This window comes from Anomaloglossus baeobatrachus, chromosome 3 (genome assembly GCF_048569485.1).
Source record: "Anomaloglossus baeobatrachus isolate aAnoBae1 chromosome 3, aAnoBae1.hap1, whole genome shotgun sequence".
Taxonomy (NCBI): domain Eukaryota; kingdom Metazoa; phylum Chordata; class Amphibia; order Anura; family Aromobatidae; genus Anomaloglossus; species Anomaloglossus baeobatrachus.
In genome coordinates, this window is record NC_134355.1 from 24,195,910 (window position 1) to 24,222,739 (window position 26,830).

Below are 26,830 nucleotides of genomic sequence, written 5' to 3' on the forward strand. Positions count from 1 at the left end.
GACAGACAGGGAAAGACAGGGAAAGAGATAGATAGACAGACAGGGAAAGAGATTGAGACAGACGGAGAAAGAGACAGAGAAAGTCAGAGACAGACAGGGAAAGAGACAGACAGACAAAGAGAGAGAGAGAGAGAGAGACAGAGATATATACAGAGGGGGAGACAGACATTATAATTACATTTCTATTTATTTTGTGGTTTTTGTGTGCAGAATACATTTTTGTTAATACATTCTATTTTGTTAACAGCAGTCATTAACCCTGGCGAAGCCGGGTAGTACAGCTAGTTCACTATAAACTGTAAAATAATGATCATTACCCGTCAATAATCTGTATAAGTTTCTGCAGCTTAAAAAAAATCATGGACGCCTTACATTTTTTTTTTACGGATTGTCCCGAAATTTGTTGCCGGTTGGTGGTAACCCCAGCCTGTGCCCATAGATACAATGGCCTTTCTGTGCCCATCACGATTTCACCGCCTCACCATTCTATTTCTGGTTCACAACCCATTCATCTATCCCTGTAGTATTGGAGTTCTGTTTATGCAATGGATGCCAGCTGCCGGGGAATTCCCTGTGTATCCCGGCCATGGACAGTTCGGATAATTCTCTGCAGTACAAACATTGCTGCCTTGTGCAGAGCAATCACCTGTAGCTAAAACTGGTTCTGCATAATACCATGGCTGGAAACGCGCCAGCGTCAGGTTCCCATCCTGTTTCTGATGAGCTGGAAGATGGGACATCCATTATATTCTACGACATATGTCAGAGTCGCACATTTCTACATCTTCACCTAATATTATGTGGTCGCTCAGTAGAAAGTAATGGCGCCTGTGTGTCGCTATGGCAATAAACCCAATATTTGAGATCTATTATGTTTAGTATTATAGGATTTATGCGGCAATATTTACTAGGCCTCAGTTGTCCATAGCAACCAATCAGAGCTGAGCTTTCATTTCCCCACAGCAGTTTAAACCATGATAGCTGAGCTCTGATTGGTCGCTATGGGCAACAAGGTAAAATGAGGCCTAAGTAACGTGATTGTTTACTTCACAAACACCATTAATATCCAAAATCCTGGAAACAGCCTAAAAAAGGCAGAAATGTCCCTTTTTAATACATATTTGCTTAAACCATCCCCTTTTTCTCTCGGGACGGTTAGAGAGTATGAGATTGCATTAGTCAGTTCCTTTGCTTTCTCTCTTGGGTGATTTTTCATTTGTCCTCCCTCTCTTCCAAGAGCCATATATTTTTTTTTTCTGTCAACATACCCGTATGAAGACTTTTTTTTTTCTTTCATTGATACCATTCATTTTACCATATAATGTCCTTAAAGGGGTTGTCCACTACTTAGACAAACCCTACTCATTCCTCTTGTTCACCCCTGTAAAAATAAATAAGTCTATACGGTGAGGCCGCGGTTCCAGCGATGTCTGATGTCGGCTTCCTTCACCCCACCTTCGGACATTTGAGCGGGAAGTCAGAGCAGCGCTCACATTGTGCTCAAATGTCCGATAGCGGGGAGACAGACGCCGGGCGCTGATTGATCTCGGGGCTCACGTGTCATAACAGTGTCACGTGAGCCCCGGGAATGTGACTTCAGACATCGCTGAAACCGCAGTCGCACCGGAGGGGAGTGTAGGCTTATATATTTTTACGGGGGTGAACAAGGGAAAAAGAGTTGTCAAAGTAGTGGACATCCCCTTTAAAAACAGGGGAAAAAACTAAAGTGGCGTGAAATGCAGTCCAAATGACTTGGCAACATGATTCTGCCGTTCAGTATAATTTGGGCATGTGCAGACGATCAGAACCCTCTGCGTCCTGGCTGCGGTGGGTCCTTACCTGCAGGGCTTTGAGTTTCCTGCGCAGGAGACCGCAGCTGCTTGTGTCCACGATCTGGGTTGCGGTCTCTCTCTGTGTTCTCCCTGCGGAGAACACTTGCTTCTCCGCAGCAAAGAAGTGACATGCTGCGGCTCAGGAAGCCGCAACGTAGGTCAGTTTTCACTGCATTGTACAGTACAAGCACAGTGTGCAGGAGATTTCTAGAAATCCCATCCACTGTGCTTATACTGTACAACGCAGCGCTTTGGATGCTGCTGAAACACAATGCGTCCAAAACGATGTGAACCCTGATCGTGGGCACCAGACATGCCCATGTAGACGGCTTAGGAGTGTTGATCCTACTGACAGAGGCCCTTTAAGCCGATGCCTTTTCATTTATTTTGGGGTAGTGATTTTTATTTTTAATTTTAATTTTTAATTTTATTTTGCAAGTCATAACATAAAAAAAGTAAAAAGACAAACACAATAGAAGGCTAATTCTATTGTATTTTTCTTTTTACTTTTTTTTTTATGTTATGACTTGCAAAATAAAATTAGAAAAAAAATGACCAGATATATTATGGTGAAAATTTTGCGATAAATTTTCACATTTTTTTCTGATGTAATTATTATCCATTATGCGCCCCCCCAAGTAAAAATTAAATACCTTTAAAGTAAAAATAATAATAAAAAAATGCCAAAATAAAAAAAGTCACAATGTAAAAAAATAATTGGGTAAAAATTAAAAATATGGCTAGTAAAAACCAACAGGGGTTGTTGATTTTTTAATTTTTTTTCCCACACTCGGTACCTTCCATACTCTACATCCTTAATGACACAAGAGGTTAAATAATGGAGAAGGACGTGGCTGTAGGAGGCCTCGCTCACATTTCTGACATGGTTTTACATGCCCGTTCTTGCATCTGACATTACGCCTTGTTTACTATACAGGTTGTAAGTCTTGGGCAGGTATATGCAAATGGCGTCCTCCTTTGTCGGAGTGAATGACGGCCATGAACTTACCAAGCTGCAAACTTTTTTATGATCTCGAAAGAGTCCGGGTCAACTTCATTTACATCTCTGTCTTCTCTTCTCATTTACAGCTGATTTGTTTATGGAGGTCTGGGCAGTTGCCCGGATCAGTCGTCATCTGCTCAACACTTCTAACAATGACGCTGCTGTGGACGAGAAGACGTCTTTGGGACTTGGGTGTGTGAGCCGGAGGTGCCCTGCACGCCCCATATCTGCAGCTCCTCTCATATCAGGACTATGGCTGTGTATTGCTATGCCTTGAATAGCTTGGTCATGATGAATAACAACGGTGTGACGAAGACGAGCCAGAGACCCGTGTTGCCTGTGCCAGAGAGACGTAGCACCTACTGTCCGCTGTTGGTCAGGTCGCCACTGCCTCTCCATAGCCCTGGTGCCACCAGTCCTGGTAGCTCTCCACGGAACCACAACTCACCCTCCTTTGTCTATCCTGAGTCTGGAGAACGATCAACGTCAAGAAGTCGAAGTCCAAGTTTTAACGGGAAAGAAGAGCATTCTCCAAGGTTAGCAAGGTTTAGAAGGTGTCCCTCACCTTTACGGCTTCCTGGCGGGAATGTGGGTGAAGCGGTTTCTGTAATAGATTCACGAACGGTGGCCTTGTTGGGAATGGGGCATGGCAATGGGTCAGGAATGGGACTTGGGGAATCGGAAGAGAAAAGACGTCTTGCTCAAATACAAAGGGAACTTCAAAATGTTCAGGTGAATCAAGTGGTGGGACTCTTCGAAGCCCATATTCAAGCCCAAAACCGTCCGGTTTCTCCAGTGCTTAGAAGTCCTCGTCTTGGCAGCAGATCCCCGTCACCTCTACGATTTAGTAAACGGGAGGATAGTGTGTTTAGTTTTAGTCATGATAGAGGACATAAATCATCATGTTCCAGCTTGGAAGGAACATCAACCCCTACATCACCTATATCACCGTTGGTGGTCCCAGGATTACCATCGGTGGTCCCAGTATCACTATCAGTGGTTCCACTCTCACCATCAGTGGTTTCTTTGGAAAAGGACAAATGTAGGACTTACAATAAACCCAAATCTGAGCAAAACCTCAACACCCCTGAAGACTCAAGCAAGACCACCCCATTTAATGTAATTTCTCCAGGACTTATCCCTGCTGTCATAGTCACTGACCACGGGGAAGACTGTGATGGTCAGGTGGACAGTAGTAGCCTAAGCATCAATCCTACCAATCTTCCTAGGAAATTGTCCTCATCTTCAGCTTCATCCACTGGCTTCTCTTCTTCTTGGGACGAATCTGAGGATGACGTGTCCAGCGATCCAGAGAAATCCCCAGAACACAGCACCCCATTTCTGCAAACAATCGAGCAAAAGCCAAAAGTGGTGAGTAGTCAACTGGTCATGATCTAAGCTTGTCACGGATGTAGCAGAGCCGAGCTCCGGCTGCATTATTGGTATCTTTTTAAGCTGCGTTAATAAGGTTTGTTATCTGATATTTTCAGCTCTGCTGCATCATCCTTGCTCAACTCTGCTCACTTATGTCATTCAAAGTCTCTGAGTTTTGCATTGTGCCTCATCCATATTGCTGTGTCTGTCTTTTTAGAGAATGTTGGTTTTGCATCATTGTGCAACCGTCGGAAACGTTTTGTGCAGTGTAAACAATATATAGTAGTTTGCAAAAGTATTCAACCCCCACAAAAAGTTGCTTTTGGATTATTTTATAACCATCAGATGCTTATGAATTATGTATCATATATGTACAGTGGCAGGACCCTGGTCATGGAGCCACGTCAGTAGTCAGTGGCTGCCAGATTAGTGTTGCAAACCTCTTACCTGTCGGCATCCTTGCGCCTCTTCTGATTAGTAGAAGTTGTGTCGTCATTACGTTGTGCTTCATATTTTGGGGGACTTACTAATCAGAAAAGGCGCTGGTGATTTCGGCAGATAGTAATACGTTTGCATGTCTCTGATCTGGCAACCATGGACTACCAGTGTGGCTGCTGGACCAGTGTCCTGTGAGTATTTTTGCTTAACTCTAATGTACAGTGTAAAGTATTAACACCCCTCGCACTTGCCAATGTTTTGTTTGTTAATATACCGTATTTATTGAGGGGGTGAAAACCTTTTTTTTTTTTAAATATTTTAATTTAATTAAATTTAATTTACATTAATTTAATTAAAATTAATTTAAATTTAATTTAATTTAAATTTGTGGTCCCCGTAAAGAGCCGGTGTAGAAGCAAGAGATATCCCAGCATGTTGTGATGTGTGAGAGTGAGTGTGATCTGATGTGTGTGTACTCACCTGGGAATCGGAGCCCCGTGTCAGTTGGGCCACAGCGAGCGTGCATTGCGTGAGGGGGCGGGGCCTGCAGAGAGCCGGGGCGAGAGGCCAATCCGTGTGGGGGGGCGGGGCCATGGCGAGCCCAGCGGCCAATCAGCTTTGTGTCACCGTAAGGACACAATTTCGGAGCATGACAGACAGACAGACAGATAGACAGACAGACAGACAGACAGACAGAATAAGGCAATTATATATATAGATAAAGCATGTATAGGGCCTAGAGGAAATTATTTACACCCCTCCCTCAAGATTTTATATTTTGGCGGGGGGCTGAAAATGTTGTATGTAAATAATAGGAAGGAAATCTTCTGTGGATATTTATTATAACTTATTCTTTAGTATTAGTCCTTTCATAATTCTTCACGTGGAATGGCGATGTTCATCCTGAGCCGCCTGGTTCATGGTTAAAATTACAGAACTCCCAGAAAAGTCATCTCTATATTTTTTGGTATTTTTAAAAGTGCTTCTGTCAAACAAAGCAGAGGAAGCATGGCAGAAAATGTTGCATTAATTCCGCCACACCCTGCTACATGAACTTCACGTGGTACCCGCGACCTTCACCAAGAAAACAGAACCTGCCTGTGGAGGCTTCATTTCTTTTTTTTTTTTTTTGCAGAAGTTTATAGTAAAATCAATAGCAATGCAAAACATATTACTACACAGTCCATGCTTATAATACGTAGCCCTATTGGGTCATGTGCTCTGTATGGCGGTTTTCACGCAATTTCAGTGTCATCATATTTTGGCCCGGCCCCTGTATATTAGATCCTTAAAGGGATTGTTCACTACTTTTACCTTGATGGGCTATCCTTAGGAAGGGTCATCAATGTCTGGTCGGCCGGGGTTCGACACCCTGCACCCCCGCGATCAGCTGTTTTCGGAAATACTTAGTTCCGGAGCTGCCCCGTCTTCTGATAGCGACCGGGCACTGCACATCTGCCCCTGTTGATTTCAATGGGAGGCGGATGTGCAATACCCGGCCGCGGTCAGTTGACGAGACAGCACCAGAATGGAGCATTTCCGGCTGCCACCGTTGGCACCACTAACAGCTGATTGGACCCCGGCCGATCAGACATTGATGACCCCTCCATCAGTTAAAAGTAGTGGACAACCTCATTAACTTAATGGCAAAAAGTTGCAAAAGACATCAACCTCTAAATGAACAGGCACTGTATAGTTTTACTACATGGGCATTGTATGGCTGTATTATTGGAGCACAACATATGGTGTTTTACTATATGAGCACTGTATGGCTGTATTAATGTATCACGATATAATGTAAGTGTTAGGCACTGTATAGGTGTACTATATGGGCATTGTATGGCTGTATTATTGGAGTAAGGTGTGGGGTATAGTTTAGACACTGTATACAGTAGTTCTGCTATGTGGACATGGTATGGCTGTATTATTGGAGTAAGGTGTGGGGTATAGTTTAGACACTGTATACAGTAGTTCTACTATGTGGACATGGTATGGTTGTATTATTACAGCACAGTACATGGCGTATAGTTTAGGTACTGTATATTTCTATTATATGAGCACCCTATGGCTGTATTATTGCAGCACAATATGATGCATTTTTAGACACTGTATAGTTCTAGTATATGGACATTGTATGACTATTATTGGAGCACAGTATATGGTAGATTGTTTAGGCCCTGTATACTTCTAGTACATGGATATTGTATGGCTTTAATATTGGAGCATAGTATATGTCAGATTGTTTAGGCACTGTATAGTTCTATTATATGAGCACTGAATGGCTGTATTATTGCAGCACATTATAATGCATTTTTTCAGGCACTATATAGTTCTATATGAGTATTGTATGGCTGTATTATTGGAGCACAGTTTATGGCAGATTGTTTAGGCACTGTATAGTTCTAGTATATGGACATTGTATGTTTATATTATTGGAGCACAATATAATGTATGGTTTAGGCACTGTATACTTCTATTTTGTGAGCACCGTATGGCTGTATTATTGCAGCACAATCTAATGCATTTTTTAGGCACTGTATAAGGACATTATATGACTGTATTATTGTAGCACAGTATATCGCGGATTGTTTAGGCACTGTATAGTTCAATTATATGAGCACTGTATGGCTGTAGTATTGCAGCACAATATAACACATTTTTAGGCATTCTATCGTTCTACTATATGAGTATTGTATGGCTGTATTATTGGCGTAAGGTATGGGGTATTGTGTAGGCATTGTATAGTTCACTTGTATTTACATTATATAGCTGTATTATTGGAGCATAATATATGGCAGATTGTTTAGGCACTGTATAGTTCTAGTATATGGACATTGTATGACTGTAGTATTGGAGCACAATATAATGTATTGTTTAAGCACTGTATAGTTCTACTGTATGGGTATTGTATGGCTGTATTATTGGAGTAAGGTTTGGGGTATAGTGTAGGCACTTTATAGTTAACTTTTATGGACATTGTATGGCTGTATTACTGGAACAAACTATATTGGGTTTATTTTAGGCACTGTATAGTTCTATTATTTGGGCACTATATGGTGGAATATGTTGTATATTCATATTACCACCATATTATTGGAGCACAATCTGGAGTATAGGTTAAGCACTGTTTAATTCTATAATTCGGGTATTATATGGCTGTATTATTGAGCTACCGTATGGGGTAAAGTTTAGGCACTGTATAGTTCTATTACTTGGGCATTGTTTGGTTGTACAGTGATCCATTACCTGTCGCGGAAGTTACGTTCCAGAGACGCCCGGAATAGGTGACAATCCGTGAAGTAGCGGTGTTATATTTATTTTATTATTTATATATATTTTAAGGCTTTATAAACCCTTCCCACACTCCTATAAACTCCACACTCTTATGAACACTTCACATGCTCTTAAACAAAAGCGGCAGTGGCGTACAGAGCTGCATTTCCATTGTGTACAGTGCGGTATTCATCCGCTGATAACATACAGTACTATACAGTATACCGCAAAAACCCGCAATATAATGAAAACTCCGCCATACAGAATTAGATAGATGTTTTTTTAAACATCCGCGATACAGTGAAGTCGCAATAAGTGAACCGCAATATAGCGAGGCACGACTGTAGTATTGGAGTACAGTACGGGGTAGAGTTTAGACACTGTATAGTTCTATTATTTCGGCATTGTATGGCTGTATTATTGGAGTATCGTATGGGGTAGAGTTTAGGCACTATGTAGTACTAATATTTTGGCAATGTATGGTTGTATTATTGGAGTACAGTATGAGGTATAGTTTAGGCACTGTATACTTGTATTATTTCGGCACTATATGGCTGTATTATCGGAGTACGGTATGGGGTAGAGCTTAGGCACATGGTTCTATTATTTCGGCATTGTCGGAGTGCGGTATGGGTTACAGTTTAGGCACTGTATAGCTCTATTATTTCAGCACTGTAGGGCCGTATTATTAGAGTACGGTATGGATTACAGTTTAGGCACTGTATAGCTCTATTATTTCAGCACTGTATGGTTGTATTATTGAAGTATGGTATGAGGTAGAGTTTAGGCACTGTATAGTTCTATTATTTCAGCACTGTATGGTTGTATTATTGAAGTATGGTATGGGGGTAGAGTTTAGGCACTGTATAGTTCTATTATTGGGGCACTATATGACTGTATTATTGGAGTATTGTATGGGGTATAGTTTAGGTACTATCGTATATAGTTCTATTATTTCGGCATTACATGGTTATATTATTGGAGTACGGTATAGGATAGTGTTTAGGCACTGTATAGCTGTATTATTTTGGCAATGCATTGCTGTATTATTGGAGTAATATAGTTTAGGCGGCGTATAGTTCTATAATTTCGGCATTGTATGGCTGTATTATCGGAGTATAGTATGGGGTATAGTTTAGGCAGCGTACAGTTCTATAATTTCGGCATTGTATGGCTGTATTATTGGAGTATGGTATGGTGTACAGTTTAGGCACGATATATATATATATATATATATATATATATATATATATATGTATATATATATATATATATCAGCAGCGTATACTGCAGCCCTTATACACAATGTGTTCCTTTGTGTCGATATCCATCTGCACCAGAAGAGCTTACAATCTGATTTCCTTACTCCACGAGCACAGGCTGGGAGGGCGGGAGTGATCTTGGTGGACGGTATTAATCCACCGGTATGTGTCTGGTTTTGCGGACAGAAGCGTCTGAGGATATAGGAGCAATCACGGAAAACATGCAAATTCCATTCAGATGTTTCCCCGGACGTGTATTGAACACATGGCTCCAGTCCTCGCTATAATAATACCGCACTTAAAGGGATTTTCCACTATGTCAGTGTGAAGACCCCTCTGCTTCCTCAAAAGAAACGGCTGAAAAATAGACCTTTTACTGATTTGATCACTATGCGGCGGTATTATCTGGATACGCTATAGCAGTATGTACTGCACAGCGTGTCTTGTAGTCTGTGGTAGGGGTGGCACTATATAGCATGGTACTGAAGTGCAATGGAGGCATTGTTGGGTTATTGTATGTTGGTATTATGTGAGCACTATATGGAGGTATGGTAATGCTCCACAGACACATTATTTTTGTGCTCCACCGCATACAGTGTTTTTTTAGCACCATCCAATATGGTAGAATTATGTGTGCACTGTATGGCGGTACCTTATATAGGATAGTATCTCAAGTCTCTCAATAACTTGGTGACCTTTTAGCCAGTAGCTAGCAGGGCATGCTGGATCATGTAGTGCCATTATTGCCAGAGAACGGCAGGCCCTATTATAAGAGCATTGGGGTATAAATCATGTGCACAGTCTGGCATCGTCTTGTTCTTTTCGTATGATTGCAGTATAATTCGCAGGGATTCGCGGACTGTGGCGCAGATTTAAACCGGATTGGGGGGGTCAGGGGTGCACACAGTTATGGCAGAATTCACTTTTGTGGAGCACGTATCCAGCAGGGCGATATAAATAGCACAACAGCAGCGGGACGAAATCCAGAAACAACAGAATAGCTATTTCTGCCCTGATCCTCTATACGTCCGTCCATAGGAAGCGCTGGCGGATGATCAGGGGGAGGCCGCGGCCAAAGAAAATATACATCAATGCATATTGGACTATGGAATCCGGCGGGCGGCGGGTGTCACAGGAAGCGGCGTCCCTGTGGGGAACAGGCCCTTTGTTATGGAGAATTTACAGCCCACATGTGGCCTGCGCCTTCCTGAATGATCCCTACTGTCAAGTCCTATCTGATCCTGGGAAAGCTGGGTGGCAACCAATATGGCTTTCATTGCATCTCACCCGACGGCTCACGTGTATTAAGACACTTTGTAATTCTTTAACTCATTTGGTATTGATTCCATCATCCAGAGCTTTATTCTAAATCCTCTGATCCTGGGAAAGCTGGGTGACAACCAATATGGCTGTCATTGCATCTCACCCGACGGCTCATGTCTATTAAGACACTTTGTAATTCTTTAACTCATTTGGTATTGATTCCATCATCCAGAGCTGTATTCTGAATCCTCTGAACTTGGGAAAGCTGGGTGGCAACCTATATGGCTGTCATTGCATCTCACCCGACGGCTCATATGTATTAAGACACTTTGTAATTCTTTAACTCATTTGGTATTGATTCCATCATCCAGAGCTTTATTCTAAATCCTCTGATCCTGGGAAAGCTGGGTGGCAACCAATATGGCTGTCATTGCATCTCACCCGACGGCTCACGTGTATTAAGACACTTTGTAATTCTTTTACTCTTTTGGTATTGATTCCATCATCCAGAGCTGTATTCTGAATTCAGTTTCTCTCAAATACCTTCCTGGAAATCCAATTACTTTGTTTTACTCCTCTAGCCACCTTCAGAGCTGCACTCAAAATTCAGGGGGATCTAAAATACCTAACTATTCAAGAGGTTGATAGATACAGTTCTGGCCTAGAAATCCAAATACTATGTTTTATTTCTCTAGCCCCTCCAGAGCTGCATTCAGTATTCAGTTTCTCTAAATTCGCTGCCGAGAGTCCTTATTTTTGTGAAAATACTTACCAGTGCAATTCGCTTACCTAAATCTGCATTTTTTTGACAGTAATAGCAAAAAAAATGCAAATACTTTGTTTTACACCTCTATTCACCTCCAGAGCTGCATTCAAAATTCAGTGTTCGAAATCCTAATATTTAAAGATTTTGATGGATCGTAATACAGTTTTGCCTAGAGATCCAAATACTATGTTTAATGTCTCTAGTCACCTCCAGGGCTGCATTCAAAATTCAAGTTTATCTGTATCACCTGCAATGGTTACTTACCGTAATTTTATGCAAATACCTCTTTTACCTCTGCAACCGGCATACATACTGTAGATGTTGATAAGGTTTTGCTGGGTGGAGCCTCCTGGAAATCCAAACAGTATTTTTTTTTTTTTTTATTACTTTAGTCACCTCCAGAGCTGCATCCACATTTCAGAAAAGCGCTTATAGGTGTGTTAACCTCTATGAAAATGCCACTTTACTGTCTATGGCAAATTATCTTCCCGAGGGGCCACATGAGAGGCTATGACTGGTGTAAAGCCGAACCAATAGGCGGAAATTAATTCTGCTCAATATTAATATTAAATTATTAATTATAATTATTATACTATATTAATATTAATTGCATCACTTAATATTGAGCAGAATTAAGTATGCTGACAACGCCTATATACAGTATGAGCCCCCTCATAGCCTCTCTATATACAATATGAGCCCCCACATATCTCACTATATACAGTACAATTCCCCCATAGCCCTTTTATACCTTAGGCTAGTTTCACACTTGCGTTGGACAGGATCCGTAGCATTACGTTGTGTGACGGATGCAACGGATGCGTTGCATATAGTGGCACAACGGATGCTACGGATCGTACAAAATAACGCAATCCGTTATAGGTTTTTTTCCCTTGACTTTACACATCTGAGCATGCGCAGTTGTGTAAAGACGGATGCGTTAACGGAATCCGCCACCATAGGCGTCCATTATAAAAACAACGGACGCCGACGGAATCCTGCAGGTTGCGTTTTTTTGACACTCCGCCAAGCGCAGAAAAACGCTACATGCAGCGTTCCATCCGCCCGACGGTCACTGATGGTCAGCGTCAAAACAACTGATGCGCCGCGGGGCGGATGCAATGCAAGACCATCCGTTGCTATCCGTAGCTAATAGAAGTCTATGAGGAATATAACGGTTTCCTGCAACGGTTACCGTAATTCCTCAAGGCTGCGGATAGCAACGGAAGCCGTCCAACGCAAGTGTGAAAGCACCCTTAGACACCACACATAGCCTCCTATATACATTATGAACCCCACATAGCCTCCTATATACATTATGAACCCCACATAGCCTCCTATATACAGAATAAACCTTCACATAGTCTCTTATATACAGTATGAGCCCCCACATACCCTCCTATATATAGTATGAGCCCCACATAGTCTTCTATATACAGTATGAGCCCCCACATAGCCTCCTATACACAGTATGAGCCCCCACTTAGCCTCCTATATACAGTATGAGCACCCACATAGCCTCCTATATACAGAATGAGCCCTACATAGCCTCCTATATACATTATGAACCCCACATAGCCTCCTATATACATTATGAACCCCACATAGCCTCCTATATACAGAATGAACCTTCACATAGTCTCTTATATACAGTATGAGCCCCCACATACCCTCCTATATATAGTATGAGCCCCACATAGTCTTCTATATACAGTATGAGCCCCCACATAGCCTCCTATATACAGTATGAGCACCCACATAGCCTCCTATATACAGAATGAGCCCTACATAGCCTCCTATATACATTATGAACCCCACATAGCCTCCTATATACATTATGAACCCCACATAGCCTCCTATATACAGAATGAACCTTCACATAGTCTCTTATATACAGTATGAGCCCCCACATAGCCTCCTATATATAGTATGAGCCCCCACATAGCCTCATATATATAGTATGAGCCCCACATAGCCTCCTATATATAGTATGAGCCCCACATAGTCTCCTATATACAGTATGAGCCCCTACATAGCCTCCTATATAATTTATGAGCCCCACATAGCCTCCTATACACCGTATGCGCCCAGATATAGCCTCCTATATACAGTATGAGCCCAGATAGCCTCGTATATACAGTATGACCACCACATAGCCTCCTATATACAGTTTAAGCCCCCACATAATTTATATACATTATGAGCTCCCACATAGCCTCCTATATACAGTATGAGCCCTCACGTAGCCTCCTATATACAGTATGAGCCCTCACGTAGCCTCCTATATACAGTATGAGCCCTCACGTAGCCTCCTATATACTTTATGAGCCCCACATAGCCCCTATATACAGTATAAGCCCCTACATAGCCTCCTATACACAGTATGAGCCCCACATAGCCCCCTATATACATTGTAAGCCCCCACATAGCCTCCTATATACAGTATGAGCCTCACATAGCCCCCTATATACACAGTATGAGCCTCACATAGCCCCTATATACAGTATAAGCCCCACATAGCCCCCTATATACTTTATGAGCCCCACATAGCCTCCTATATACAGTGTAAGCCCCCACATAGCCTCCTATATACAGTATGAGCCTCACATAGCCCCCTATATACACAGTATGAGCCTCACATAGCCCCCTATATACTTTATGAGCCCCCACACAGCTTCTTACACACATGCACATCTGATAAAAAACACGAAACACCACGTCCTCCCCTTCTCCCGTTCCCTCGTCGCTCTGCTCCGGCCTCTGACGCACTGACGCTCCGCACAGCACATGGACTGATGTGACATCATCACGTCTGCTGCGCCTCACGCTGATCGGTGGAAGACGGAACCAGCATCTCTTCCTCCACCAATGAGGGCCGGATATCGCCCATGGACCGTACTTTGCCCAGCTCTGCTCTAGTCACATCCAGAGCTGCGTTCTGACTTTAGTGCCTGTGCCATAACAGTCAAGAGGTCACATTTTTAAAAAACTGCTTTATTTGAACAGATCTGTCAAGGTCCATTACGTCGCAGTGAGATATCCATGGTGGTCACGGACACGCCCACTCCAGGAGAGGTTTGAATCCAGCACCGAGCTTCAAAGCATCATGGTCTCTAATTTTACCATCTTGGAAATAGCACACGGGGGGGACTTTTACCTTAAAAGAACCCAGTTACTCGATCCAATCATGGACTTTGCCTGTATATAAATCTGTACTTGGTGGAGTTGCCCTTTAAGTTGACTTCACATCTTCAGATTGTAGTGATAATTGGTATTTCCTTTCATGGAGATCTTATTGCAGGTTTCTGGCGTCCTCTATCCTCTTTCCCTGTGTAATAGGTGTATACGGCGCGGCCCTCGCACCATCTGCCCAGTCTATTAATGGACATAGAAGTCGGAGTGCTCCTTTTTCCATATCACACATTGAAATTGAAAAGTACAAGATATGCTGTAGTATTACGGTACTTTCCGGACCTGCAAATCTTATCCCAGCAGATTTATTAAACTGGTGAAACTGGGAAATATTTTCCAGTCGATTGTTGGATTAGAATGTAGAATCCAGGGAGGAATAAATCACCTTATATAACCGGCAGCTGCACTGACATTTTTTTTTTTAATTCTCCAGATTGAGTGATTTCTTTTTAGTTTTTTTGCTAATTACACACATTTAGAAATGTAATATTGTAAAGGCTTATGACTCATGCACTGTTTGGCGGCACATGCACTCATAAACACTCTTATTCTAGAATTCCCTGGATTAAAGGGCTATTCCCATCTTCGTAGATGATGATATTGTCGAATAGAGCTTGTAAAAACAAACACTTTTGCAATTTACTGCTTGTTAAAATTTACAGCCGTTCTTGAGATATTAACACTTTTCTTTTGTTTACAGCTGGTTGCCTTGGAGACCGACCACCACTTCTATCTAGCTTTTAAGCACCACACTAAAGCTGGCTGGAATTAGCGAACTCCAGCGGACCTGGACAGCTTCAAAACAGTGCTTACAAGCTGAATAGAAAAGAGTTGGTAAGCACTGCACTTGTTCAGCTCTCTAGCAGCAGTGGTCGGTCTCCATAGCAACGAGCTGTAAACAAAAGAAAAACGATGATATCTCCAGAACGCTTGCAAATTTTAACAAGCAGTAAATTGCAAAAGTGCTTGGATTTACAAGCTCTATCCGACAATAACCATTTACAAAGAGGGGCGTAGCCCCTTTAAGCACACGTTTGGTTGGTTAGCTGAAAGAAGTGGCCAAAGTCTGACTGCAGGATCGTATTACATAGGGTTTGTTTGTAGTCTGTTACCATGGGCACGCACAACTTATGCTACGGCACAAGGCTTTGGGCACAAGACGTCTTCCAGAATTGTGTGACGATTCGGTGCGAAGCAGACGCCACCACAGAGCGTTATTACTACCCAGGGAATGCAAACGAAGACCGTGCCTATTCTAGTAGACAAAGAAACATGGCCGCCAACAGATTCCGGGACGCTCATTTGCATAGACAAATTCTGTGTAGAGCTCAGTGATTGCCAGTACAGGATCCTACCGCAAATAATAGAGAAAATATGGGGAGGAGGAAAATTCATCATTAAAAAAAGCCTATTCACTTGTTAAAGGGGATGTCCTGTAAAAATGATCCCTTTTATTAAAGGGGTTCTCCACCTATAGGTTGTCCCGCTGCTTGACCCTCCAGTGATCAGTCATCAATGATCCCTGGAGAAGCTGCTTCATTTCCCCACAGTGCCACCGCTGGTGACATGCGGCATTACACAGTGCCCATTGAAGGCAATGGACCGTCCGTGTAATGAAGGACACGCTGGGTCCTCCAGAGAGAGACGCTTTCACGTGATAAGGACCCTGAACACATACAGGATATTGCAAAAGTGAGTACACCCCTCACATTTTACTAAATATTTTATTATATCTTTTCCTGGGATAGCACTGCGGATCTGACCCTGTGATACAATCTACAGTGTCAGTGCGCAGCTTGTGTACAATGTGCAGTGTCAGTGCGCAGCTTGTATAATAGGGGAAATGTGGTGTCCGCTAAATAACTGAACACACAGCCATTAATGTCTAAACCGCTGGCAACAAAAGTGAGTACACCCCTAAGTGAAAAAGGACAAATTGTGCCCTTGGTGTGACTATATTGTGTGGCCACCATTATTTTCCAGCACGGCCTTAACTCTCTTGGGCCTAGAGACACTGGATCCTCTTCCATCCTCCATGATGATATCCTGGAGCTGGTGGATGTGACAGACCTTGTTATCCTCCACCTTCTGTTTGATGAGGTCCTACGGATGCTCCATAGGGTTTAGGTCTGGAGACGCTCGGCCGGTCCACGACCTTTACCCTCACTTTCTGTAGCGAGGTAGTGGTGGTCTTGGAGGTGTTTGGCGTCATTATCATGTTGGATTATGAAGGGAGGGGATCTTGCTCTGATTCAGTGTCACAGAACATGTTGGTATTTATAGTTCCCTCAAGGATCTGTAGCCCCCACAGCCGGCAGCACTCAAACAGCCCCAAACCATGACCCTACCCACCACCATGCTTGACTGTAGGCAGGACAAACTTGTCCTTTTCCTCCTCACTCTGAAAACATTTGAACCAAATAAGTTTATCTTGGTCTCATCAGACCCCAGGACGGTTCCACAGTATGTCCTGTCTTCTTTTCTTGGTAGGCCTCATTCCGTTTTCGGTAAACAGTAGAATGATGCGCTTTACCAAAAAGCACTATCTTGGTCTCATCTGTCCACAAGACGCTTTCCCAGAAGCATTTTGGTCACTCACGTATATTTTTTCTTTTTATGTCTGTGTCAGCAGTGGGGTCTTCCTGGGTCTCCTCCATAGCATTTCATCTCATTCAGATGTGGACGGATAGTTCGCGGTGACACTGATGCCCCCTGAGCTTGCAGAACAGCTTGAATTTCTTTATAACTTCATTGGGGCTTATCCACTATCCGGACTACCCTCCATTGCAACTTTTCAACAGTTTTTCTCTGTCATCTACATCCAGGGAGATTAGCTACACTGCCATGGGTTGTAAACTTCTTGATTATGTTGTGCACCATGGACAAAGGAACATCAAGATCTCTGGAGATGGACTTGTAACCTTGAGATTATTGATATTTCTTTCAATTTTTGTTCTCAAGTCCTCAGACAGTTTTCTTCTTCTCTTTCTGTTCTCCATGCTTAGTGCGGCACATACAGACATACAATGCAAAGATTGAGTCAACTTCTCCCCTTTTTATCTGGTTTCAGGTGTAATTTTCATATTGCCCACACCTGTTACTTGTTCCCTCAATGATCTGTAGCCCCCACAGCCGGCAGCACTCAAACAGCTCCAAACCATGACCTTCCACCACCATGCCTGACTGTAGGCAGGACACACTTGTTTTTGTCCTCCTCCCCTGGAACTGCTGCACACGCTGACTCGATCTGAACTAAGTTTATCTTGGTCTCATCAGACCTCAGGACGGTTCCAGTAATCCACACAGTATGTCCTGTGTTCCTTTCTTAGCAGGCCTCATTCCGTTTTTGGTAAACAGTAGAATGAGCTCTATCTTGGTCTCAACTGTCCACAAGACGCTTTCCCAGAAGGATTTTGGTTACTAACGTACATTTCGGCTTTTTTCTGTTTCTATGTCAGCAGTGGGGTCCTCCTGGGTCTCCACCATAGCATTTCATCTCATTCAGATGTGGACGGATAGTGCGCGCTGACACTGATGCCCCCTGAGTTTGCAGAACAGCTTGAATTTCTTTTTAACTTCATTGGGGCTTATCCACCATCCAGACTATCCTGCATTGCAACCTTTCATCAGTTTTTCTCTGTCACCCACATCCAGGGAGATTAGCTACACTGCCATGGGTTATAAACTTCTTGATTATGTTGCTTACTGTGGACAAAGGAACATCAAGATCTCTGGAGATTTAGATTGTTGATATTTCTTTCAATTTAGAATGTAAGCCCGCAAGGGCAGGGCCCTCTTCCCTCTGTACTAGACTGTCTATTGTAACTTGTATATGTATTCTGTATGTAACCCCTTCTCATGTACAGCACCATGGAATCAATGGTGCTCTATAAATAAATAATAATAATAATAATAATTTTTGTTCTCAAATCCTCAGACAGTTCTCTTCTCTTTCTGTTCTCCATGCTTAGTGCAGCACACACATGCAAAGATGGAATCAACTTCTCCCCTTTTTATCTGATATCAGGTGTGATTTTCATATTGCCCACACCTGTTACTTGTCACAGGTGAGTTTGAACGAGCAACACATGCTTGAAACAAAGTTGTTTACCCAGAATTTTGGGAAGGCGTTAACAGTTTTCTCCGGCCCATTTTTTTGTGCTTTTGTATAAAATTACCGTACATCCAATTTGCAGTTTTGCCAGATTTTTTTTGCGCTGTTCCGATGCAGACAAAGGAAATATACATGTGTATAACAAAACGTGTAATTGCCATAATATTCTGGGAGAATTACTTCATTTTCTACAATAATTTCAAGGGTGCCAATACTTTTTAAATATATTTTAATTGAAATTTAATTTCCTTTTTTAATAAATCTTATAGTCCTTGTCGTATTAACCTGTTAAGCACCAAACATTATAAGACCACGTTTCCGTTCAATTTTAAATTCCCCTAAAATTTTTCGTTAACCCCTCTCTCCCCACCCAAGTAATTTTCACGGGAGAAGGCACTATGTGAGAGGGTGTAGCCTTTGTTGAAGGGGTTAAACGCGTCTCGCTTTGTGCCTGGCTGTAACACTATGCCACGTTATGTCATACTATAACACAGCCGCCTGTGTTTGGTGGGCAGGGCGTGGGCGAGGCACACTTACTACGGAGTGGAAACTTCACGTTGCATGTGGTTACCAGCTCTGCAGAAGCTTTGTGCTGCACAGATGCGGGAGAAACGCGGTGCACGAGGGGATTTGCAAATGAAAGGGGGGGGGAGGTGTCACAAATTTATAATTTGCACCTGCGTCTTTTTTTTTTTATTTTATTTATTATTTTATTTATTTTATATTATTTATTTATTTTATTTTTCTTCCTGGAGGACCCAACTTGTTTGTACCTTACAAGACCAATTCATATATTTTTATGGGGATCATGTAATTCCCCATTTCACCACTGGTGGCGCTGCAGGAAAACTGCACACTCATGGCTGTGCTCCTCATCAGACGATCACTGGTAAATCGTGCCACACTGTATAATAAGCTTATTATTTTCGCATCCTTCTAAATGGAGCCCCCCTTTAACTGTTTATGCTTATTATTATGGGTCCTATTACAGATTTTGCCATCGCTAGTAAATATGTAAAATGTATTCGTTGCTTCCCTCCAATATTCTTCATTGTCTGAGAATGAGATCCAGAATATTTCCAAAAAAGACAAATTTTACTTCATCTCAGAGTGACAACCAGTGACGTTTATAAGACTGAGGGGTTGTCAGAGCCCTGCCTCTCTTACTAGAACCAGGAGATAATCATAAAGCACGGTAATGGATAATTTCAGCAAAATTAAAGGGGTTGTCCACTAATAGAAAAAAGTCACAAGGTGACTGTAGGATAGCGAGGGACAGTGAGCTCCTATACTATCCCTCTTGCCAGGGGACCATTGTTATTCCTGACCTCCGGATTACCTCTTATTGTTTAGATGCCAGAGTCCCGTGCCTTACTGTGTCACTGAAACAGGGGGTTTATATACTGTCTATCATGCTAGAGAACCCAAGGGTATCCTTAACCTTCTGGCTACCCCTGATGGTGGAGATGCCAGAGTCCCATGCCTTACTGTGTCACTGGGACAGAGGGGATTCCTGTACTGTCCATCATGCTAGGGAACCCAAGGTTATCCCTAACCTTCGGATTACCCCTGATGGTGGAGATGCCGGAGTCCCATGCCTTACTGTGTCACTGGGACAGAGGGGGTTCCTGTACTGTCCGTCATGCTAGGGAACCCAAGGTTATCCCTAACCTTTGAATTACCCCTGATGGTGGAGATGCCGGAGTCCCATGCCTTACTGTGTCACTGGGACAGAGGGGGTTCCTGTACTGTCCGTCATGCTAGGGAACCCAAGGGTATCCCTAACCTTCGGATTACCCCTTATGGTGGAGATGCCAGAGCCCCATGCCTTACTGTGTCACTGGGACAGAGGGGGTTCCTGTACTGTCCGTCATGCTAGGGAACCCAAGGGTATCCCTAACCTTCGGATTACCCCTGATGGTGTAGATGCCAGAGCCCTGTGCCTTATTGTGTCACTGGGACAGGGAGTTCCTATACTGTCCCTCATGCTAGGGAATCCAAGAGTATCCCTAACCTTTGGATTACCGCTGTTGGTGTAGATGCCAGAGTCCTGTGCTTTACTGTGTCACTGGGACAGGGGGTTCCTATACTGCCCGTCATGCTAAGGAACCCAAGGGTATCCCTAACCTTCTGATTACCCCTGATGGTGGAGATGCCAGAGTCCTGTGCCTTACTGTGTCACTGGAACAGGAGGTTCCTACAATGTCCCTCATGCTAGGGAACCCGAGGGTATCCCTAACCTTCGGATTACCTTTCATGGTGGACATGCCAGAGCCCCGTGTCTTACTAGTCTGCTGACCAGAACTAGACTGTTCCCCTACCTCAGAGAATGAAGGGGCAGGAGTGGGGTGGCAACACATATAAAGACAAGGAAAATACAAAACTCAGACACGCTGCAAACTCACATGAACAGACAGTAAGAAGCTAAGGAGAAAAGGAAGAGAAGTAAGGCAGCAACAAAAGGGACGACAAAGGTTAACACCACAACTTCTAACAGCAATGGATCACCAGTAAGTCACAGCACCTCACCAAACCAGTATAGAGAAGCTATAGCTGGCAGTAAAGGAAGCATCCAACCAGCAAATATAGGAAGGGAGCAATGTAATAGGCTCCCCCACAGCATGTGATCAAAGGAGACTAACAAGAAGACCAGCAGAGGTTAACTCTTGCTATAGGCTCCCCCACAGCATGTGATCAAAGGAGACTAACAAGAAGACCAGCAGAGGTTAACTCTTGCTATAGGCTCCCCCACAGCATGTGATCAAAGGAGACTAACAAGAAGACCAGCAGAGGTTAACTCTTGCTATAGGCTCCCCCACAGCATGTGATCAAAGGAGACTAACAAGAAGACCAGCAGAGGTTAACTCTTGCTATAGGCTCCCCCACAGCATGTGATCAAAGGAGACTAACAAGAAGACCAGCAGAGGTTAACTCTTGCTATAGGCTCCCCCACAGCATGTGATCAAAGGAGACTAACAAGAAGACCAGCTCTTGCTAGTCTGCCTATGAACTACAAGTCTGTGGGTTGATGCCCATTCGTCTGCGCTAATCACAGATATCAGAGAGTTAGCAGGCAGAATGCCAGAATCTGCAGTCTCCACAGATACTGACAACGCCATGACAGTCGGCAATGTTTGTAAAATCTTCCTCGTGACAAAAACACGGTTGCTTTTTTCTGCACACAGCACCACACCTGTTCAAGAGGACATGTTAATTAAAGGGGTTGTCCGGCCTTATGTGACTGCAAACTTGTGGATCCTCACTGCGATTTACAATATCCAATTTACATACATGTGGTCACATGCCAACTAGACGTGCACAGCATTACTCAATGCAACTGAATCAACAAGGGCAGATACGTCTAGTTGGCATGTGGCCAGAAGTATGAAAATCTCATACTTGCGGTCACTTGACGGTCCACTCCCGGCGCCGGCATCAGAGAATCCTGACTGTGAGTATTCACAAGTCTGCGGTCACATAGACTGACTAAATGTTTGGACCACCCCTTTAAAACAAATATGTATTTTTTACCTGGTGCCGCTGTCCTCCTGATTCCGGCTAAGTGGCAAGTCCTTATTAAAGGGGTGGATGCTTTTAGTCTTCCATCTCATTATGAAGAAATGTTACATGATCCAACTGATAGACTTTGTTCTGCAAAACATGGCTGTCTTTCAGAAATAGCACCACTCTTGTCCAGTGGCTGCATCCGGTACTGCAGCTCCGTCCCATTCAGATATGATTTCATACATACAGCTCGTGGACAGAGCCATGTTTTCCTAATCTCAGACAATCCCTTTAAGATAAGTTTATTTTTTGCCCTTTTTTTATGCATTTTGCACTTATAATGGCAACTTTCATACAAAAAAATTGACCTCATAGAATTTCCTGCTCTATGATGGAAAATATGCTGAGACTGTCTCAAAGTTTTACAGGGGGAGGGGGAGGGTAAACGAAGGGACTTCAGGCTTTCTACAAATTGTAGAATGTCAGCCCGTGCCGGGGGAGTAATGAATGAATAAGGGAATCGCTCGACTAGTAATTCCCTAATGTAGTGATATTATTAAAATCGCAGGGGTGATCTGACAATGGGCAGGAAAGCTTTGAATTTTTGGCAAACTGGTCAATTATATAGGGCTCCCACTACCAAGGGGGTCTCTATGAGGATAGGATTCCAGGAGAAAATAAAATCACCCTCCCCCCCAAAAAAACGTATACATCCTTCCCTTTGCTGGTAAAATGCTGCAAAGGTTATGTCAATCATTTTTGGATAGTGGAGAGCCACCACTAGAGGGAGCTCTTTGCATACTATTTTCCTATTGAGTTCAATGCTTGATCAGTCTGCAGTATACTCCTGAGCTCCCCCTAGTGGTGGCTGCTGGCAGATAGGGTTTTTTCAGGGGATTTGGAGCTTTGTCTCAGAAAAATGTCTCAGAATAATGATAAATAAAGAGGATTCTTCCTAAATTTGTTCTCAGCGAGGTCTGATCTTCTGTGTACGGCAGTGAGCGGGCGATAACGGGATTTTTATAACCTTTCTGTTGACGGTTGAATGGATTACACAGACAACATGAAAGCCGGATTGTTAGCTTCTCCCGGAGGACTTCTCTCTCATAAACTTTTTACAGTTTTTATTTGATTTACGCTGCAGACTTCATAAGCTGAAGCACGGACCATAACAGGCAGCGAACGGCGGCCTCTGATTGGTGGAGCCTGACAGTGTTAGTGTTCTTAAAGAAGACTGAAGCTGAAATCTCCCAGCATGCCCTGCTGATTCAGTGTCTTCACAAGTGTTCTACATTCTGTGAGATCTCATCTTTATATCAGAAACTGTATATGTATGTACAGAGTGACTGCACCAGCAGAACAGTGAGTGCAGCTCTGGAGTATAATACAGGAGGTAACTCAGGAACAGTAATGTAATGTATGTACACAGTGACTGCACCAGCAGAATAGTGAGTGCAGCTCTGGAGAATAATACAGGATGTAACTCAGGATCAGTAATGTAATGTATGTACACAGTGACTGCACCAGCAGAATAGTGAGTGCAGCTCTGGACTATAATACAGGGGGTAACTCAGGATCAGTAATGAAATGTATGTACACAGTGACTGCACCAGCAGAATAGTGAGTGCAGCTCTGGAGTATAATACAGGAGGTAACTCAGGATCAGTAATGAAATGTATGTACACAGTGACTGCACCAGCAGAATAGTGAGTGCAGCTCTGGACTATAATACAGGGGGTAACTCAGGATCAGTAATGAAATGTATGTACACAGTGACTGCACCAGCAGAATAGTGAGTGCAGCTCTGGAGTATAATACAGGAGGTAACTCAGGATCAGTAATGAAATGTATGTACACAGTGACTGCACCAGCAGAATAGTGAGTGCAGCTCTGGACTATAATACAGGGGGTAACTCAGGATCAGTAATGAAATGTATGTACACAGTGACTGCACCAGCAGAATAGTGAGTGCTGCTCTGGAGTATAATACAGGAGGTAACTCAGGATCAGTAATGTAATGTATGCACACAGTGACTGCACCAGCAGAATAGTGAGTGCTGCTCTGGAGTATAATACAGGAGGTAACTCAGGATCAGTAATGTAATGTATGTACACAGTGACTGCAGCAGCAGAATAGTGAGTGCTGCTCTGGAGTATAATACAGGAGGTAACTCAGGATCAGTAATGTAATGTATGTACACAGTGACTGCAGCAGCAGAATAGTGAGTGCTGCTCTGGAGTATAATACAGGAGGTAACTCAGGATCAGTAATGTAATGTATGTACACAGTGACTGCAGCAGCAGAATAGTGAGTGCTGCTCTGGAGTATAATACAGGAGGTAACTCAGGATCAGTAATGTAATGTATGCACACAGTGACTGCACCAGCAGAATAGTGAGTGCTGCTCTGGAGTATAATACAGGAGGTAACTCAGGATCAGTAATGTAATGTATGTACACAGTGACTGCAGCAGCAGAATAGTGAGTGCTGCTCTGGAGTATAATACAGGAGGTAACTCAGGATCAGTAATGTAATGTATGTACACAGTGACTGCAGCAGCAGAATAGTGAGTGCTGCTCTGGAGTATAATACAGGAGGTAACTCAGGATCAGTAATGTAATGTATGTACACAGTGACTGCAGCAGCAGAATAGTGAGTGCTGCTCTGGAGTATAATACAGGAGGTAACTCAGGATCAGTAATGTAATGTATGTACACATTAGAAAAATAATGAGTATAATGTGATTGAAAGATAGAGGGATAGATAATGGATAGATAGATAATCGATAGATAGATAGATGGATAGATAATTAGATAGATAGATAGATAGATAGATAGAGGGATAGATAGATAGATGGGTGGATGGATAGATAATTAGATAGCTAGATAGATAGATAGATAGATAGATAGAGGGATAGATAGATAGATGGGTGGATGGATAGATAATTAGATAGATAGATAGATAGATAGAGGGATAGATAGATGGGTGGATGGATAGATAATTAGATAGCTAGATAGATAGATAGATATAGATAGTGCTGTGTATGTTCTCTGGCGGGCGCTGGCTCCGGATCTGTAGTATTGAGCAGGCGCCAGCATTCTCTGACCATTGCTGGTACAGGGCTTCCCTTGTAACGTAGCTGTTGACTCAGTGAAACGCGTCGTGTTGTGTGCTCAGGGCCCGGCCTCTCCATGGAAAGCTCTGACCTTTCCTGAGGACTTCACAGCTGAGAAACTCTGACACTTGTAGTTTGTTCAAGAATCAAATCTCCATGAGGTTTTCCAATAACATTTTTTTTCACGTCTGTTTGTCCAGCGCTGCACAATCCGTGCGTCGAGGGCGCGTCACGGCGCAGGAGATTATACGGGAAGTAACTGGAGGGGTCACCGTAACATGGTAACAACTAGTGGATAATTTATACATTTCCAGGAGGAATAATAGAGGGATGTTGGAATGAAAAATTCGAATAGATCCTTGAGAGATATTGTGACAGATTTATTCACAGGTTCTTGGGGACATATTTGGACTCTTGCTCATTCTTCATCCCTTGATTCTTCGCTTCCGGTAAATATTTTCGCATTGTATCAGGGAAGTGGATCACCTGCGCGGATCTGCGTCATCCCCGCGAATCCCTTCGCTTCCTTCCCATTGTCTCCGAGCTTTACATCATCCTATACGTCCCATATCAGAGAATCCGCTGTGTTCTCCATAGACAAAAGAGTGTTGTGGTGCGGAGCGGCTGACATGACTTCTTTCCTGTTAAATATTTTCCTGACAGTCGGACATTTCACAGCTTCGGGTTTGGACGATAGAAAGGCGCAGAACGAAGCAGCCAGTGGTAATTATTATCATTACTGGCCGGGCCGCCGCCGCACATGGAGAGTGTCAGCAGTCAGCGCTCAGTGTAAACGCCGGCGACATGGGGGAAGGTGGAGACGTACAATATGAGAAAGGACAACGCGGCCAATGCGACGCCATCTATACACCTATATACAGGACAGACCAAAAGTTTGGACACACCTTCTCATTCAAAGAGTTTTCTTTATTTTCATGACTCTGAAGATTGTGGATTTACATTGAAGGCATCAAAACTATGAAGTAACACATGTGGAATGAAATACTTAACAAAAAAGTGTGAAACAACTGAAAATATGTCTTATATTCTAGGTTCTTCACAGTCGCCACCTTTTGCTTTGATTACTGCTTTGCACACTCTTGGCATTCTCTTGATGAGCTTCAGGAGGTAGTCACCGGAAATGGTCTTCACTTCACAGGTGCGCCCTGTCAGGTTTAATAAGTGGGATTTCTTGCCTTATAAATGGGGTTGGGACCATCAGATGTGTTGTGCAGAAGTCTGGTGGATACACAGCTGATAGTCCTAGTCAATAGACTGTTAGAATTTGTATTATGGCAAGAAAAAAGCAGCTAAGTAAAGAAAAACGAGTGGCCATCATTACTTTAAGAAATGAAGGTCAGTCAGTCCGAAAAATTGGGAAAACTTTGAATGTGTCCCCAAGTGCAGTGGCAAAAACCATCAAACGCTACAAAGAAACTGGCTCACATGAGGACCGTCCCAGGAAAGGAAGACGAAGAGTCACCTCTGCTGCGTAGGATAAGTTTATCCGAGTCACCTGCCTTAGAAATCGCAGGTTAATAGCAGCTCAGATTAGAGGCCAGGTCAATGCCACACAGAGTTCTAGCAGCAGACACATCTCTAGAACAACTGTTAAGAGGAGACTTTGTGCAGCAGCCTTCATGGTAAAATAGCTGCTAGGAAACCACTGCTAAGGACAGGCAACAAGCAGAAGA

The 26,830-nt window shown here is 43.1% G+C and overlaps 1 protein-coding gene across 1 annotated transcript in view; it reads left to right on the forward strand.

Moving 5' to 3' along the window:
- ITPKB (inositol-trisphosphate 3-kinase B) overlaps positions 1 to 26,830 on the forward strand; it is a 136,933-nt gene that overhangs the window by 8,247 nt on the left and 101,856 nt on the right. Inside the window, exon 2 of the mRNA XM_075339061.1 lies at positions 2,922 to 4,206. Coding sequence (XP_075195176.1) covers positions 3,088 to 4,206 — 1,119 coding nt within the window. The 5' untranslated portion in view covers positions 2,922 to 3,087. The remainder of the gene's footprint in view (positions 1 to 2,921; positions 4,207 to 26,830) is intronic.